Genomic DNA, 16,652 nt, shown 5'->3' with positions numbered 1-16,652 from the left:
ATGTGGAGCCTAGTCTTCTGATCTTGTGATACCTCACTTCAGATAATGGGCTCAAGTTCAATCCAGGAAAATATAAGAGGTGCTAGCTAGATCACTGTCATTTCTTATAATTGAGTAATATTCCATTGTATACATATACCAAATTTTTATAATCCACTCATGAATTGACGGGCACTTGGGTTGTTTCCACATCCTTGCAATAGTGAATTGTGCTGCCATAAACATACAGGTGCAGATGTTTTTATCATAGAATATCTTTTGTTCTTTTGGGTAGATTGTTAGCTATTTTTACTCGTTCATTTGCTTATTCCTGGCTTTTAGCCAGTTTACTATTATTGCATAGTTTATTCTCTTGTTTATAAAAGCTATTGATGTATGCAGATATTAACCCTCTGTCCTCTGCTATGCATTTATTTCCTACTATATTGTTTGTTTACAGGGAGTGTATTAAAATTTCTAATCTATCTCTAATCTGCTTTTCTTCCTAAAGTCTATCATTCTTGCTTTACATAGGTTACGGCTTTACAGTTAGGTCCATGTACAATCATGATCATTATTATTTTCTTTATCTATCATTCCCTTTATTAGTATACAATGTTCTCTTTTATGCCTTTTAATGTTTTTTACCTTAAATTCCAATTTGTAGTACATATTAGTGACCTCTACCTTCCCTTTTTCTCCTACCTTTCTATATACCTTTGCTTTAAGCCATGTAGCTCCCACCTGGTTCTCTTATTATGTTCACGCTGGGGGGAACCAGCTGCTATGTAAGAAGACTAAGATTGTCATGCTGGGGAGATCAGGAGTAGCTCATCAACAGCAGTAACTGCCTGTCATGGGAACTGAACAACCTTCCAGTTGGAATCTTCAGATAACTTCAGTTTCAGCTGATGTCTTACTACTGATACAACTACATGGAAGACACCTAATGAGAACTTCTCAGTTGAGCCCTTCCCAAATTCACACCCCAATAAATTGTGAGCATAAAAAAGGGTTGTTTTAATCTATAAGATCTGAGACAATTTATTACACAACAAGAGTACTGTGTCACCATGTTTTCCTTTTGTCTCTTTTTCCTTTCTGGTTGCCATTCAATGGATAGCATTTCCTTCTACAGATTTGAAAGTTATACCTTTTTTTTGCTAATCTTCTATTTATTCTCTACAACCTAAGATCCATACTTATGCTTAATTTTCTTATTATCAATATTTTAAAAACATATTTACATACTATAAACATATGATTATAACTTTGAAGAAATCAATATCGAAAAAAATCAAAGCAAATACACTATTGCTTTCTAACTAGCTTGAGTACCTTAGGTGGAAAGCCAGTTGAACCAGGACATCCCTTTTTCCTTAAGGTTGGTGTGTGAACTGGAAGTGGAGTAGAGTCTACAATCTGAACCCAGGGACAAAAAAAGGAAATAAATGACATGAAACGCTCCATCTATTTCAAATATAACTCGAAAAATATGAAAGTAAATAAAATCAAACAAAACACAAATAAGGCAAAAAGTTCTACTAATTAAAAAAAACTCAATAAAGCTAAAATTCTCAGTGTTAATAATTAAAATTTCTGACTGCAATATCTACAAATGAAATATTTGTCCACTTACTAAAAATTATTTAAGTTTGTAAATTTATTTAGTAAAAATAAATAATTTGGAAAAGAAAATTCATGGAAGAAAACCCAAAAAAGTTATAGCATGTAGCCTACGTAAAAATGAGAATATTAATTTTCACATTCATCTGAATTTTCCATATTAATTCCAAAATGTATCTGAAAGAGTATTTTAGCAAGATTTATAGGAAAAATAGAAAATTATTTTAACTACTCAATTTCCATATATAGAACATGTATTACATATATAGAACACAGCTCTGTGGATTTGAATGCATAGCTATAAACATTGAGATTAGTAGGATTTTTATGCAGAAATTAATTTCCAAAGAAAGGAGTGAGATTATTTAATATTTTTGGAATTTTCAACTTAATACAAATTTAGTTAACAACCATATTTTTATTAGTTGGCTTTGTAAAACATAGAATTCTTTTATGGGGTATTATTGTAAGATTTTCCTTTGAATAAAAGGAACCAGTGATTTTATTGGACCTTATTGTGGGTAAATAGAGCCATTGCTTAATTAGCAAAGTATAAAAAAAAAAAAACCACGAAGAATAACCGCATTTTAGCATGCTAAGCAAGAAAATAACAGGAAAAAGTCCTGGTATAAGGTTACAGAATATTTTAAAGTATTAAGTGAAAAATGGATGGTCTCCTTTTGCCTTTGTTACTATATCACCACCAAAATTAGAATATTTTATATGCACTATAGCCTTAAAAAGGAATTCAGTTGAGTTTCTCAGAGTTTTCTGTTTAATTGTGAGTTTAGTTCTAATTTAAATTTTATCTACTTTTAAACAGCTTGAAAAAGTTTTACACCCAATTTATAATTTAACATTTGAAAAGATAAATATGAAAAAGAGAACAATGAAAAGCTATATTAAAGTTAATAAAAAATAACAAGAAACAAAATTGTCATTAGAATTTACACAGAAAGTCCAAGAGAAGTTCTAAAAATTAAAAAGAGTCACGCAAAGGTGCTGGATACAAGATCAACAGAGTTTATATTGAAAGGATTCCACTCACCATAATAACAAAAAATTTAAGGTACTTAGGGACAAATTTAACAAGCAATATGGAACATACTAAAAATAATAAAACTTTACCAAAGGATGTAAAATACCTATCTAATATATACACCCTGTTTCATAGATGGAAATACCAAATATCATGAAGATGTCAATTCTCCTCAAATAAATCTATAAATTCAATGCAATTCCAATCAAAAGTCCCACAAGGAATTCGATAAGCTGACCCTAAAAGTAACTGAAAAATAAAGGATCACGAAGAAATGGAAGAAGAATAAGGTGGGTCAGGATGGCTCACCACTCCAGGTATCAGGAATTATTTCAGAGCTACAGCAATTAAGACGATTTGGTATCAGGGAAAGAATAACAAAAAGAACAATGGAAGAGGATAGAGAACTCCCAAGCAGACCCATGCATATAAAGCAGAGACAGCATTACAAATCAATGTGGAGGGAGTCAGTTGTTTATATGGGAAAAAGAGATTAGAACTCCATTTCCCATTATATATAACAATACATTTCAGTTTGATTAAGGTCCTAAACATGTCAAAACAAAAACTTAAAACTTTTAGAAGAGAATACGAAAGAAAATCTTTATAATTTCTGCACAGGGAAGAACTGCTTTAAAAGACAAAAAGCACAAGTCATAAAGGAAAAGACTGATAAATCTGACTACTTTAAAATCAAAACTTTCACAAGACAAAAAGATACCAAAAATAAAATTTAAAAATAAGCCACAGACTGGAAGAAAATATTTGCAATGCATATAGCTAGCAAAGAATTAGCATCCAGAATATATAAAGAACACTTAAAACACAGGAAAAATAATTCAATAGAACAATGAACAAAGGACATGAACAGGCAAATTATCATCAATAAACACATAAAAAAGATGCTGAATAACACTAGAAATGCAAGTTAAAACAAAAATTTCACTTCATATCCATCAAATTGGCAGACGTTAATGTCTGACAATACTAAAGGTTGACAAGGATGTGGGGAAAAGGAGGAACTTTCATACACTGCTGGTAAGAGTAAAAATTGGTCCAAACACTGCAAAAACAATTTGGCAAGATTTGGTTAAAGTTGAGATGCATGTATCACCTAACCCAGTAATTCCACTTCTAAGTATATATGCTAAACTAACTCTACATATCTGCAAAAGTAGGATGTTCACTTCAGCATTGATTGTAATACTAAAAAATTGGAAATCTAAATATCCAACCATAGGAGAACAGATAAATAGTTGTGGTGTATTCATACAATGTAAGATTATGCAGCAGTTATTATGAATGAACTTAATGAACACGTATCTGTATGAATAAATCTCAAAATCATACTTTTGAGTGCAAAAAGTTACAGAAGGATACAGGTAACATTTGCGTAAATTTTAAATACACTATAAGCATCATCATCTATAATTTATGGATACAAATGAAATAAATATGTAAAACCAAGGAAGGAAAGGTGAACATCAGCTTTAGGACAGTTAGATATGTCTGGGAAAGTAGAGAGGGGAATGGTATATGGGAGGCTGTTTCTGGAATATTTTCTTTGAATAAAAATCTGAAAAAAAGGGGAAAATGTTCACATCTGCTAAATCTGTGGGTGATAGTTACATGGGTATATATCATATTCTCTGTATGCTTGAAATATTTTATCATCAAAATATAAAATGTAGAAAGCAAAAATATTAAGAATTATAATTTAAAAACCAGACGGACTCATTAACTTAGCCCATTTGAAAGTCTATGCCAGGGTTGGAAAAAACAAGTCAGAATCTGACTAAAACTCACACTTCACTTCAGAGAGCTTTTCAGACTGAACTATCCACTTCTACTGGAATGTCAGACACAGTTCTAGAGATTAAAAAATGAAAGAAGAGGAGCTCTATCTGAATTGTCATGCTGCGTGAAGAACCAGAACTGCACCTTGAAGCAAGATGGCATGCACTGAGGTACAACACTCCTCTAACTTGTAGAGGAAATGATCCCTCTTGAGAAAACCGACCTGTTGGATTGATATGAAGTGTAAACACAACATAGTTATTTAAATTATTAAAAGGCATGATTTAGTTGAATGCCAGTTGCTGATTCAGCAGTTAAACTATTCAGTTGCCAACAGTGGCGATTTTATTTTTTAGCTCTATTTATGATGTCACAGATTAGTTATATCATGGCTTGTTAAATTTATTTTTTTTATTTTTATTTTTTTTGAGACAGAGTCTCGCTTTATTGCCCAGGCTACAGTGAGTGCCGTGGCGTCAGCCTAGCTCACAGCAACCTCAAACTCCTGGCTCAAGCAATCCTCCTGCCTCAGCCTCCCAAGTAGCTGGGACTACAGGCATTCGCCACCATGCCCGGCTAATTTTTTGTATATATATTAGGTGGCCAATTAATTTCTTTCTATTTATAGTAGAGACGGGGTCTCGCTCCTGCTCAGGCTGGTTTCGAACTCCTGACCTTGAGCAATCCGCCCGCCTCGGCCTCCCAGAGAGCTAGGATTACAGGCGTGAGCCACCGCGCCCGGCCTAAATTTATTAATAGAATTAAAATATGAGAATGACACCTGTACTGCCAACTGCCTACAAAGTTTGCATATAATTCCAAAATTTAAATTACTTTATCCTCTGTTCTACACAGTTCTCTAATTAAAATAAAGACTGCCTTTATATTTTTTTGTCTACTTCAGTTTTCTACTTCTATCTATATTATCGGTTAAATGTAGTGATTTCAATAGACTAACTTATTATACAACATATTTATTTGACTAAAAGAAGACAGATTTCACTTGTTATTTTCAATTCCCTCTTTCCTGACACAAGTGAAAAGTTGGGGAGCAATGCTGCTCCAATGAGGCACCTTAACTGGCTCAGCTTCACTAGATGTGGAAGGAGATGTGGACCTTGACTGGATGTAAAACTTGACGCTCGAGTTCCGTACATATGTGTTCTCAACGGGATCAGTCTAGGAAAATAAGTCAGGAAACACAAAAACCCAAGAAATCACTTTTAAACAATGTGCAGCTTGCAGTAAATTTTGTAAGGCATGATCATGACAACATTTCTTAAGAAAGAAGGATGACAAACTATAGTTTGAATATTCACATTGGGAAGTGTCATTACACAAAAGCATAACCATTAGCTTTAAAGTAAACAAGGGTTAAGACAACAGTACTGAACCAAAGCCTCCTTCCCGATCTTCACTGATCCCCAAACTTGGAGCATGTCATCTCTACTCCATGTTCTATATTTGTATTCCACATGGAACTTTTGTCTTTCACAAAATAAGTTGTATTTGTGAAATACATGCAATATATTTAATACTTAATAGAGATATACACTACAGATAAGAGATAATTTTGTCCTTGATAATAATAAAATTTGGTATCTTACTAGTCATTTATTGAAAGCAAAATAAACTACCTGTCAGCTTCATGCTGGTCACTAAAGTAAATCTCCTTTTTATTTTGCAGCAGTAGAAACACCAGCACTTACATCCATCCAGGTGCACTCTTTTAAGCCAAGTATGTTTAGAAATTAAAAATGTTTTGGGTTAAAATTTAGCATAAAAAATCTGATTGACTTTTCAGTTTGGCAATTTTCAAAATTACTAGGATTGAGTTTTTAAAATGAAAGGGCAATGAACACAATTTGGAAAAGAGGTTAGGGGAATTGTTTTGAATATGGTGTACAGCAAGAACAATACTTAGATCAGAAGTTACAAATCAATAAAAAGGGCATCAGCTTAAGGATTTTAAATATGAACTTAAAATTTTCCTTTATTATTATGATTACTATTTTAGATGGAAGACACGATGACAATAGATAATGTACCTCTTAGAACTATCAAGAAGAAAAGATTCAGGTACAGTCATGAGAATGTTTTGACAAAGTAGAATTATTTGAACAACTGATTAAAATATTAATGGCCCTTGTACCCTTGTACTCAAAACTAAATGAACAAACAAAATCTCTTTAAAATTCTGGGCTGAATAAATAAATGATTGGGAATAGAAACACTTGGAAACAAAAGGCTTCCCTAGAAATTAACTTCTCAGCTCTGTTTTCATCTCAACAGAACTCTGGGTACATGGCTTCAATCTCTAAAGGTACAAATTACTTTCTCAACTTAGGGGTATTTCCCATCTATAAATAATGTATACTGTTATGGATTTATGATACGTTACATATGTAGAAAACAGTCAACTTCTGTTCAATATGGAAAATTTAAAAAATCTGACAGATGTGTGGGAGGGACAAGCTAATAGGCTGCAAACACTCTGGTAGTCCTCTACTGGTGCCCAACTATGACCTCCCAAGATGGTGAGCATGGACAGGTATTCTGGCAACCCAATAACAAGGCTTTGGTGGAGCTGACCAACATGGCCACCACCAGGCCTTACCCTTTATATTTTTAGATTTTGGAGAAGTGAGGAAGAGGAGTCTCAATGAGAGAATCTAGGGGACTTGGAGCAGCAATGATTTACTGCTAGGAAAGTACTTCAACATTTTAAAAACTAGAACTAATGAACTAAAGCTTACCAGCTGAATAACAGCTCTGTATGTATGATGTGGCTGATTTCATAAAACTACTATACCTTGTGAAGCTGGAGAGCCAGGCCTGAATCCCACCTCTTGCCTCCAAATTCAAAACTCTTTTTTATTTTACACAGGCATCTCCACAGCAGAGGTACTCGAAGTAATTTAACAATCATGGAGGCTGAGTTATATTATCTCATTTCCTGACAGGGAATTTTGTTTTTTGTTTTTTTTTAGTGTGTGTTAGTTTTATTGTAACAAAGTTACTTGTACACTTTTAACATCTAAAACTGAGCATCATCTTTCCAGTGAAACAAAAAGAAAATTTAAACATAAACAGGAACAAAATCACAATAGAGAACATCAATTCCAAATAAGATCCTATAAGTTCTGCTGATTCTTCCCATCAAGGGGCAGGGCTCAAGTCATCACTAGGAGAAATTTTTTTTAAATGTGTCATCTTAAACTGCAAGGATGTCCATTAAACATCACAATTAAATATACCAAAGGAGAAGCCACGCTGACAGTAAATTTTGACTAGAAAGAGGAGACTAAAAGAAGAAAACAGGACTCAAGACAAATTTGCCATTTCACATTTTATTCAGGGGCAGCCGTGGAGAAGGTAACCAGTTTAAATTATTAATCTGAAACATGATCCTGGGTTGAGAATAAGGCAGAAATGTCTTTTATCTTCTAAAAATCTCCTCCTCCTAGTTTCTATAAGATTATATAAATATTGTAAGGTGAATTAAGAATCATGGGGGAGGGGGTTCAGTTAAAATGGAACTGATAATCAAAGCGAACTGATACATTTTGCACTAGTAAGAACTTAAAACTGAGTGTCCAAGTAGAGGATTTTCTATGTGTAAAAAACTGGGCCATTTTCAGAAAATGTAAAAGTTTCTGACCTGTCACAAAAGCCATTAGCCCTGTAGCTTGACTGAAACACATAAAATCAGAAGTTCCTGTGTGAAAGGTAAAACTGTGAATAGGACTGAATAGTTAATATACTGGCTTTGTATCTGGGTCCACTTACTTTAAAAACTTTTTAAAAATGAGAAACACAATAACTTGCTGTTTCTAATAGTACTGGTTGGAATTTTACAGCAGGCCTGCTCTTTGAGCCATGTAAGCACATGGTGACAAAAATTGAGCATACTGTTTTGATACTGTTTTTGCACTGAAATTAGAATATGCTACCTTAAGCCATTTTGTCAGTACAAGGTCTAATGGGATGTTTACAACATGAAACTGGCAAATCTAAAAAGCAGGGCTTCTTCCCCCAGCCCCAGAAATGGTTGTTAAAACATTTACCAACATGTTCTAGGCCCTTCTGAAAATGTGAAATTATGACAGTGCAATATTGGGTAAAGGAAAAATATACCATCAGTTTCATCTGTGATTACAGACATTAGCGACTCAAATAACTCTTGAGGTTTTAATACACACCTCTTGGCTCTCCTGAAGAATCACTGTTTTTATTAAAGTCTAACAGACCTAACTAGTGTTTACCCATCAATAAAAATGAGAGAAAATAATAGAAATGCAGATAGATTTTAAAATAATTTTCTTAATTGAATGAGGTAAAAAGTAGTTATTCAAAAGCAGAAAATATTTCAATAAAAAAGATAAACCAACACTAATTGTAAAAATAGAATGAAAATGACCATACTAGCTTTTTAGAGCTGTATGCTCTTAAAGTAAAAATCAATTTGAAAGATTAAACAAAATCAAGTTAGTTTCCTTTTAAAAAACTAAAAATAAGTAAAAATAATAGGATAATATTGAGATGGTATTAACTGAACAGATTAAAAAGTTGAACTATGCCATTTATAACAATACTCTGACTTTTAATTTTAAAAACCCACCATGAATATATAATTGAGGTTTTAAAATTACCACTTTACTTTCCAAGTGTGTTTCTCATAGAGACAAGGAACAAAGCTTAGTAAAGATGAGTTAGAGCAAAAAAAGTTTTAAATACCAAACTTAGAAAAAATTTCTCAGGTCTTTTAAAAGACTCTACTAGAAGCTAATAGCTAATAATATCAATAGGTTTTAATATTTCATTTCCTTTCTAGATTACTGCCAGTGTAAATGATATCTCAAAAGTGGTATAACAATTAAAAAAATATAGTTTCACATACTTTCTTTATCAAAGTTTTAATTATCACCAGATTATGCTTTTCAAGATGTTATTAATTTTAACTATAATTAAGTGCTTAACAATGCATTTATAATTAATAGCTTATTACATTAACTAAGCAGCAATTGTATTAAACTTTCAGTAAATATTCAATGACTACATTAGGATTTAAAGATATAGACTAAAACTCATTTTAATAATTAATTGGCAATCATTCAGATATCATATGGCAGCAAAGCAATTGATTAATATCACTAGTTATTTTTCTACAAAGTAGTTAAAATCTTAAAAACAAATATAGTCATTAATAGTATATTTAAATTATGGAAATTAAATTTTTGTGTCATTCTTTGCATGTTAAAACAGTATAGCATTAAGTATAAGCAATGAATTGAATTAATAATGCAGCAAAAGCTAATAAATATGATATACATCAATAGTAGAGATATTTTTTTTTTTAATTATTTTTTTTATTTTGGTATATTATGGGGGTACAGATTTTAAGGTTTCAATAAATGCCCATTTCCCCCCCTCCCCCCAAAAGTCTGAGTCTCCATCATGACCATCCCCCAGATGGTGCACATCTCACTCACTATGTATGTATATACCCGCCCAGTAGAGATATTTTAATTCCATAATTAGATTTATGATTGAAAGCATAAAAAAGAAGAAACAGTAACAGGCAATAAATTGCTAATATTTATTGGACAGTATATTTTGATGTTGTCTAAAGAAGGACCTTGGAAACAAATTTTATCTGAACAGTGTAAGCAATTCACTCAATACTTCTAAGCTGCAATCCACTGAGAAAAATAAAGAAATCTTTATGTAAATGCAACTTAAAAAATGTTTTGGTTAACTAATTTTTTTCCTATGTAAACATACTTTAAGGAGTTATTCTGAGGAATATGCATTAGAAACATCTATTATACTCCAGTATCTGTTTTTACTTAATGATCTATTGTCTAAAAAAAAGCAGAAAAGTTGAATATCAGCAGTATTGTTTACACTGCATAAACAGTTATACAAAAAGTCCATAATGCTTCCTAAATCTATTATGATTTTTCTAATAAATGATTCTCAAATGTATTCTTAAAGTAGTACATAAAAATAGAAAGGTTTTTTTTTCTTTCTTTTCAAGATCAGGCAACTGTCTGATTTTTAGATGCCTCACTTATCAAGAATTTCTCAAATTATGAGTATGGTCTTCCTAATAAATAATAAAAAAACCTAAAACTACTCATCTTGAATATGTACCAAGGGGCCTTTTCTATCCCCAAAATAATTACAGATTTGTACAATTAGCAACATTCTCATAAGAAACTTGGTTTTAAAGTAAAAGATAGAAAGATATGATATGAATTATAAAGTTGACCTATCAAAAAATAGCTTACATCTAACATGTTGTTTATTGGTAAATATAAAACTAAGTCAACTGAAAAATATCCAGTTTTTATTAATTATTTTTATCCTTTACCTAGAAGTATTCTGGACACAAAGTGACAAGTAATCTAATATTTTGTATTCAGAACACTTATAACCTCAAATCTTTGGTGAAACAATTATTTCTGTTAATTGAGCTACTGATTAAAAAACCAGTATTACAAAAGTACTATATCATTAGGAAAACAGTAAATATAATATTTTGTCACTCTAAAACAAATCATTACAACAAATTAATGAAAGTTATGACTACTAAGTGTAATCTGACTAGTTATAAATAACTTATTTCTCTTTATGAAAATTTCTTCTCAAGTTATTTTCAATATATTGATTTGAACATCTACTCTAGAGAATTTATAAATGTTCTACAAAAACGAATGTTAACCCACATGTTGGCTATTTATTAATATAATCTCTGCTCCAAACTCTAAAGGAACAAACTGAAATGAAACATTCAGTATTTCTCACTAATAATGAAATCGCTATGGAACTCTCCTTAACCATTGATATTCAGACATTAATAATACTATTAATAACAAATTTTTCTTATACTATGCTTCATTATAAAGAACATAAGTTTTCAAACTGTAAATGAGGCTTAATAGCATATTAGAAACAAGAATATGAGAAACATAATATAGTAATACTACCTCATTCATACGACATTTCACAGTTACTTATAATTTTTTTTTTTTTTGAGACAGGGTTTCATTCTGTCACCTAGGCTGGAGTGCAGTGGTGCAATCACAGCTCACTGTAACCTTGAACTCCTGGGAGCAAGTGATCCTCTTGCTCCAGCCTCCCCAAGTGCTGGGATTAAAGGTGTGAGCCACCACGCCCAATCATAAAAGTACTGCATAATTTCTTGTCTAAAAACATGGCATATAACATAAAATCCTATGCTACTATTAGATTCAAGGTCACTGTTAGGAATGGTTAACTATTTGTGTCTACTGAAATACACTGATGTCCAGGGACTACGGGGGTTTCTCACTAATCCACTGAGATATTTCTATTTAGCTGCTGAATAATTTATAATTCTTTAATCATCTCCTTCATAGGCACTGCCACTTTTCAGTGGTTGACTTTTTATTTGTCAGATACTTAATCAAGGAAAAACTGAAGGCAGCCAGGAAAGCAGATAATCAAGCCTATCACATCTGCATGTTAAAAAGTTTTGTAATTATAAGTCAACAGATTCTGGTTAATCGTGGCTTATTCATATCCTACAGAATAAAGATATAGAATTAAGAGTAGGGACCCTATAACAGTTACTTCCTTCAAAAATTTTTCCTTATTTCAAGATTCAAAGAAATGCTCTATGTGGCCATGGCCCCAGAAGTCTGCAAGGCAAGTGAGATATAACTAATCCATAATAAAATTAATCAGAAAAAAAAATCTCTCTAAATTATAACCTTATTAAAAAACAAGCAGTTAAAAATTTAGTCAATTAACAGGCTGATGATTTGAATCTAATATAATAGGGCATACAACATTTTGGTCTTCTTTTCTAGAGGTTATATAATTTATACTCAGATTAATTTAATAAATCCAAATACCTAATGGCTTTAACTCTCTACAAATATCAAAGTAACCAAGAAGTCAATTGAACTGGCAATCTTTTAATAAACTTCAATAATTAATGACATCTCAGTTGAACTCAGAATGATAAGGCCACCCTACAACTTCCCATGTTCTCCATAAACCAGAGAATTCCCTGATCCAGAACTTCTGAAGTCCAAGAATCCTGGATTTAAGGTACTGATCAATATCAATGACCATGAAGCTGACAGGTGAACATTAAAAACTTGTATCTATCACTACTTTTTTTTTTCTTTTCTTTTTTTTGGAGTCAGCGTCTCTCTCTGTTGCCCAGGCTGGAGTGCCATGGTGCAATCATAGCTCTCTACAGCCCAGAACTCCTTGGCTCCTCCCACCTCAGCCTCCCAAGTAGCTAGGAATACAGGTCCATGCCACCATGCCTGGCTAGGTTTTTGTTTTTTTGGGGGTAGAGATGAGGTCTTGCTGTGTTGTCCAGGCTAGTTTTGAACTCCTGGCCTCAAGTGATCCTCCTGCTTCAGCCTCCCAAACTGCTGGCATTATAGGTGGGAGCCACAACACCCAGCCTGCTTTCCCCTTTCCAATGTTACTATGAAAATCCCAACAAACAATATCAGCTAGTCTATCGCTTTCAAACTGGAGATTATGTATGTATATACATGACTGGTGTTGGGATGAAGGGTGGTTTAGAAAAATGTAAGACTTTTCCACATATAGATTCTCCACTTTAGGCATATCAGAATCTTGTAGCATAGGGATAATGGTGGACCCATTTCAGGGTAAAAAACAAGAAGCTAGCATTATCACTGGAAGATGTTTATAGTTTGTTAATAATAAATATATAAAGGCTGTTATACATATTTTTTAAATCTTAGAATACAAAGTATTTATTATTAACATCTCCTCAAATCTACACATATAAGATATTTAGGGAGATTCCTTTAAACTACATTTTAAAAAAACAAACCCTCTCAAGATTTTTCCAGAACTGATTTACATAAAACTGTAGTCAATAAGATCTATAATTTATCCCAAATCTTTTAAACATTTCGTACAATATGAATTATCAAGTTTTCTTTACACATAATTAAAATTGCTAAGAAATATTTATATATTTTTTATTTGTTTATATCATATTCTTATTTGGAAACTCATTTACTTTGTATTTGATCAATTTAGAAAGCATAATTTAGGATTACTTTGTTCCCCCAATCAAAAAAAAGATATCATTTTAGTAGTTTGGTTACAGAAATTTATATGAACATTCCTAAAGCTTTGCGGCCAAAGCCAAAAAACCAAAAAATAAAAGAAAATACATAAAAGCATAGTAGCAATAGCAGGAGCAGCAGCACAAAGCATGCAGTAAATGTAATAATATATCACAAAAACATTAACATATTCTGCAACCGCAGGCAAAAGGATAAGAGATAGGGGTAGAAGGCATCAGGATGGACACACAAAGTGCAATAGTCTCTTACACGTCTGCCTTTGCTAGCTGGAGCACAGGATGGAGAGCGCTTCAACAAAGAAAGAATACTACATGTTACAAATATTTACACACATAAGACTCTCAGTGACCACTTGTATATTCACAGACAAAATATATAAACATACATATAAATCCACATTTTCAGATAGCTTGAAAGTACATACATTTTCAGGAAAAACTGGAGGAAAGGACAGTAAAGAAACAATCGTTCAGATTAGGTTTAAGGTGAATGATAAACTTTTCATTGGCCCATGTACAAAAACGGTGACCCACAAAATAATCCTCCATCAAGTGATGGACAATTTCTTTTCCTGAAAGGTTGGCAGTGGCAGATTGAAACATATGAGAACAAAAAGGATCTAGATAATTCTGATTTAGTACTGGCAAGGATTTAATAAGATACTTAATTAAGTAGCCTTGTTTTAGACATTTATCTACCAAATTCTTACTCTTTTCAAGGATGATTCTTTTAAATGATAAGACTAAATATGACTTCAGAATTAATGACAGTGGATTAAAACAAAAACACAGTTACTTGAACAATACTGTCTATCCTGACTAGACATTAGGCTTAGTCAAAGGAGGGACCTTCACCTTTTTGACATTAAAAAATTAATTAGAAAAAGTAACAATTATATTAAATATTTTTCAAGTTTCTGAAACTTTATGATGCTCAAGAACTTCACAAATATAAACCACATTTAGGCAATTTTCTATATTCAATCCAACCTAATATTTACTGAGAGTTTACAATATGTCAGGTACTATGCAGACATTACAAGGGACTGAAAGATAAATAAAGCAGGGCAGTTCACAGACTGGTAGAGAAGACAGAATGTCAGCAACAATGTAATAAATGCTATCATAGAGATAGGTACAAGGTTTGTATGGGAACCGAGAGGAGGGATGTACAAGATTTTCATGAGGGCCTACAGAAGGGAATTTATACACTGGGTCTACAGAAGTTAGAAAAAAGTTAAGAGAAAAGTGAAAAGTTCAAGTACAAGAAACATCACTCAGTATTATGTTTTTTGGGTTTTTTTTAGACAGAGTCTCACTCTGTCATCCAGGCTAGAGTGAGTGCCGTGGCATCAGCCTAGCTCACAGCAACCTCAAACTCCTGGGCTCAAGCAATGCTCTTGCCTCAGCCTCCCGAGTAGCTGGGACTACAGGCATGCACACCCAGCTTGTTTTTACTATTTTTAGTAGAGACAGGGTCTCACTCTTGCTCAGGCTGGTCTCAAACTCCTGAGCTCAAGGGATCCTCTAACCTTGACCTTCCACAGTGCTAGGATTACAGGCATGAACCACCGCACCCAGCCTCAATATTATGTTTTATTGTTACAATAACTCTGGCAGAGAGGTAAATAGGAACTATTATTTCTTTATATAAGAAACTGGAATAGAAGGTGACCTGAACACTGTATCCCCAAGAGTTAAGAGCAAACTAGCATTAGAAGGCCTTTAGATTTCGAAACAAACTTTTCCATATAGAAGCTAAAGTCTCAGGTCCAAACCTGGTTGATTTTCCTTAGTTATTAATAGGAAGATCTTTCTTGTTCCTTCTTGTCTCCAAAACCAAAAAAAACAAAAAATAAATCAACCCCCAACCCTTCCTCTAGCTATCATTTAATCTCTCTCCTCTCTTTCTTACTGATTATAGTAGTTAACAATTATTGTGTCTGAGTATACGTAGGTACTTTCCAAAGTGCTTTACATATATAAACTCTTTTAATTCTTATAGAAACCCTAAAATGTAGGTATTATGATCCCCATTTTAAAGTTGAAGAAAACAGATTAACTTGCCTAAGGTCATAAAACTGGTAAGTGGTGGAGGCAGAATTCAAACCTTCTCAGCCAGACTCCTGAATAATGGTATACAATCACTGTCTGTGCTTCCTAACCTCCTGCTTCACTTCTCAATACAATCCAATCTGGATTCTGCTTTGATCATTCTGATGCTAAGATCAGTATTTCCTATTTATCCTATCTGACCAGTCATCTCTGCTATACGCGACACTGCTTCCCATTCTCCTCCTTAGAACCCTCTACCTTAGTTTTTGTGACACATAATTTCCTTAGTAACCTCATTCCTTGCAGTCATCACTACAACTCTTTTGCAAGGTCCTATTCCTTTCCCTGCTCTTCCATCCTGAGATCCCAGGTTGCTGTTCTTGGCATGCTGCTTTTCTCATGCTACAATCTTCTCCCCAGGGAATCCCATCCACTTTCAACTACGCTGATCATTTCCAAATCTCTACTGCCAGTTCACTTCTCTTCCTTAAGCTTTTGACTCATTATCTGACTGTCTGCTGGACGTGTCCACATGGATGTCCCTCAGGGATCTCAAATATAACTTGTCCAAAACGAAAAATTTCCTTCTGTTAAATCTTTTAATAATTATTATGTATGAGACTGATTAAATGTGAACTCCATAATATAAAGTCATCCTTATTCTGGCCCTTGCCTATGTTTTCACACTCATTTCTCAACAATAACTCCACATCCCTTTTGCTTTCAGCAACCTAAAATGAATTCTCTCTCTGTCCTCCCCTCCCTCTCTCCCCCTGGCACACCTACTATACTCTGCCTGCCTAGAATATACTCCTTTCATGTAGTTGCCCTTTTACTTTGCTAACCATACTCATTTGTGAAAACCCAGCTAAGGCATTATTTCTTTTAGAAAGCTTTTCTAGATCCTCTTGGTTTAGTTAGAGATCTCTCTCCTTTGTACTCCTGTAATATACAGTCCGTATCTTTTATTATTGTACTTCCCACATAGTGTTATAGTTATCTGTTTATATAGGTGTCTTTTCCACT

At 33.1% G+C, this 16,652-nt stretch overlaps 1 protein-coding gene across 16 annotated transcripts in view; it reads right to left on the bottom strand.

Moving 5' to 3' along the window:
* CDC42BPA (CDC42 binding protein kinase alpha) overlaps positions 1-16,652 on the bottom strand; it is a 245,674-nt gene that overhangs the window by 43,762 nt on the left and 185,260 nt on the right. For 5 of the 16 annotated variants that reach the window (XM_012751184.3, XM_012751185.3, XM_012751192.3 and 2 more), the window contains 3 exons: positions 13,822-13,860; positions 5,516-5,620; positions 1,318-1,401 (listed from right to left, as the gene is read on the bottom strand). In XM_012751184.3, coding sequence (XP_012606638.1) covers positions 1,318-1,401; positions 5,516-5,620; positions 13,822-13,860 — 228 coding nt within the window. The remainder of the gene's footprint in view (positions 1-1,317; positions 1,402-5,515; positions 5,621-13,821; positions 13,861-16,652) is intronic. The other 11 variants (XM_012751187.3, XM_012751190.3, XM_012751197.2 and 8 more) reach the window with 5 other exon arrangements.

This window comes from Microcebus murinus, chromosome 19 (genome assembly GCF_040939455.1).
Source record: "Microcebus murinus isolate Inina chromosome 19, M.murinus_Inina_mat1.0, whole genome shotgun sequence".
Lineage (NCBI taxonomy): Eukaryota > Metazoa > Chordata > Mammalia > Primates > Cheirogaleidae > Microcebus > Microcebus murinus.
Note: the sequence above shows the minus strand (reverse complement) of the source record. Positions and strands in the feature narration are given on the sequence as shown.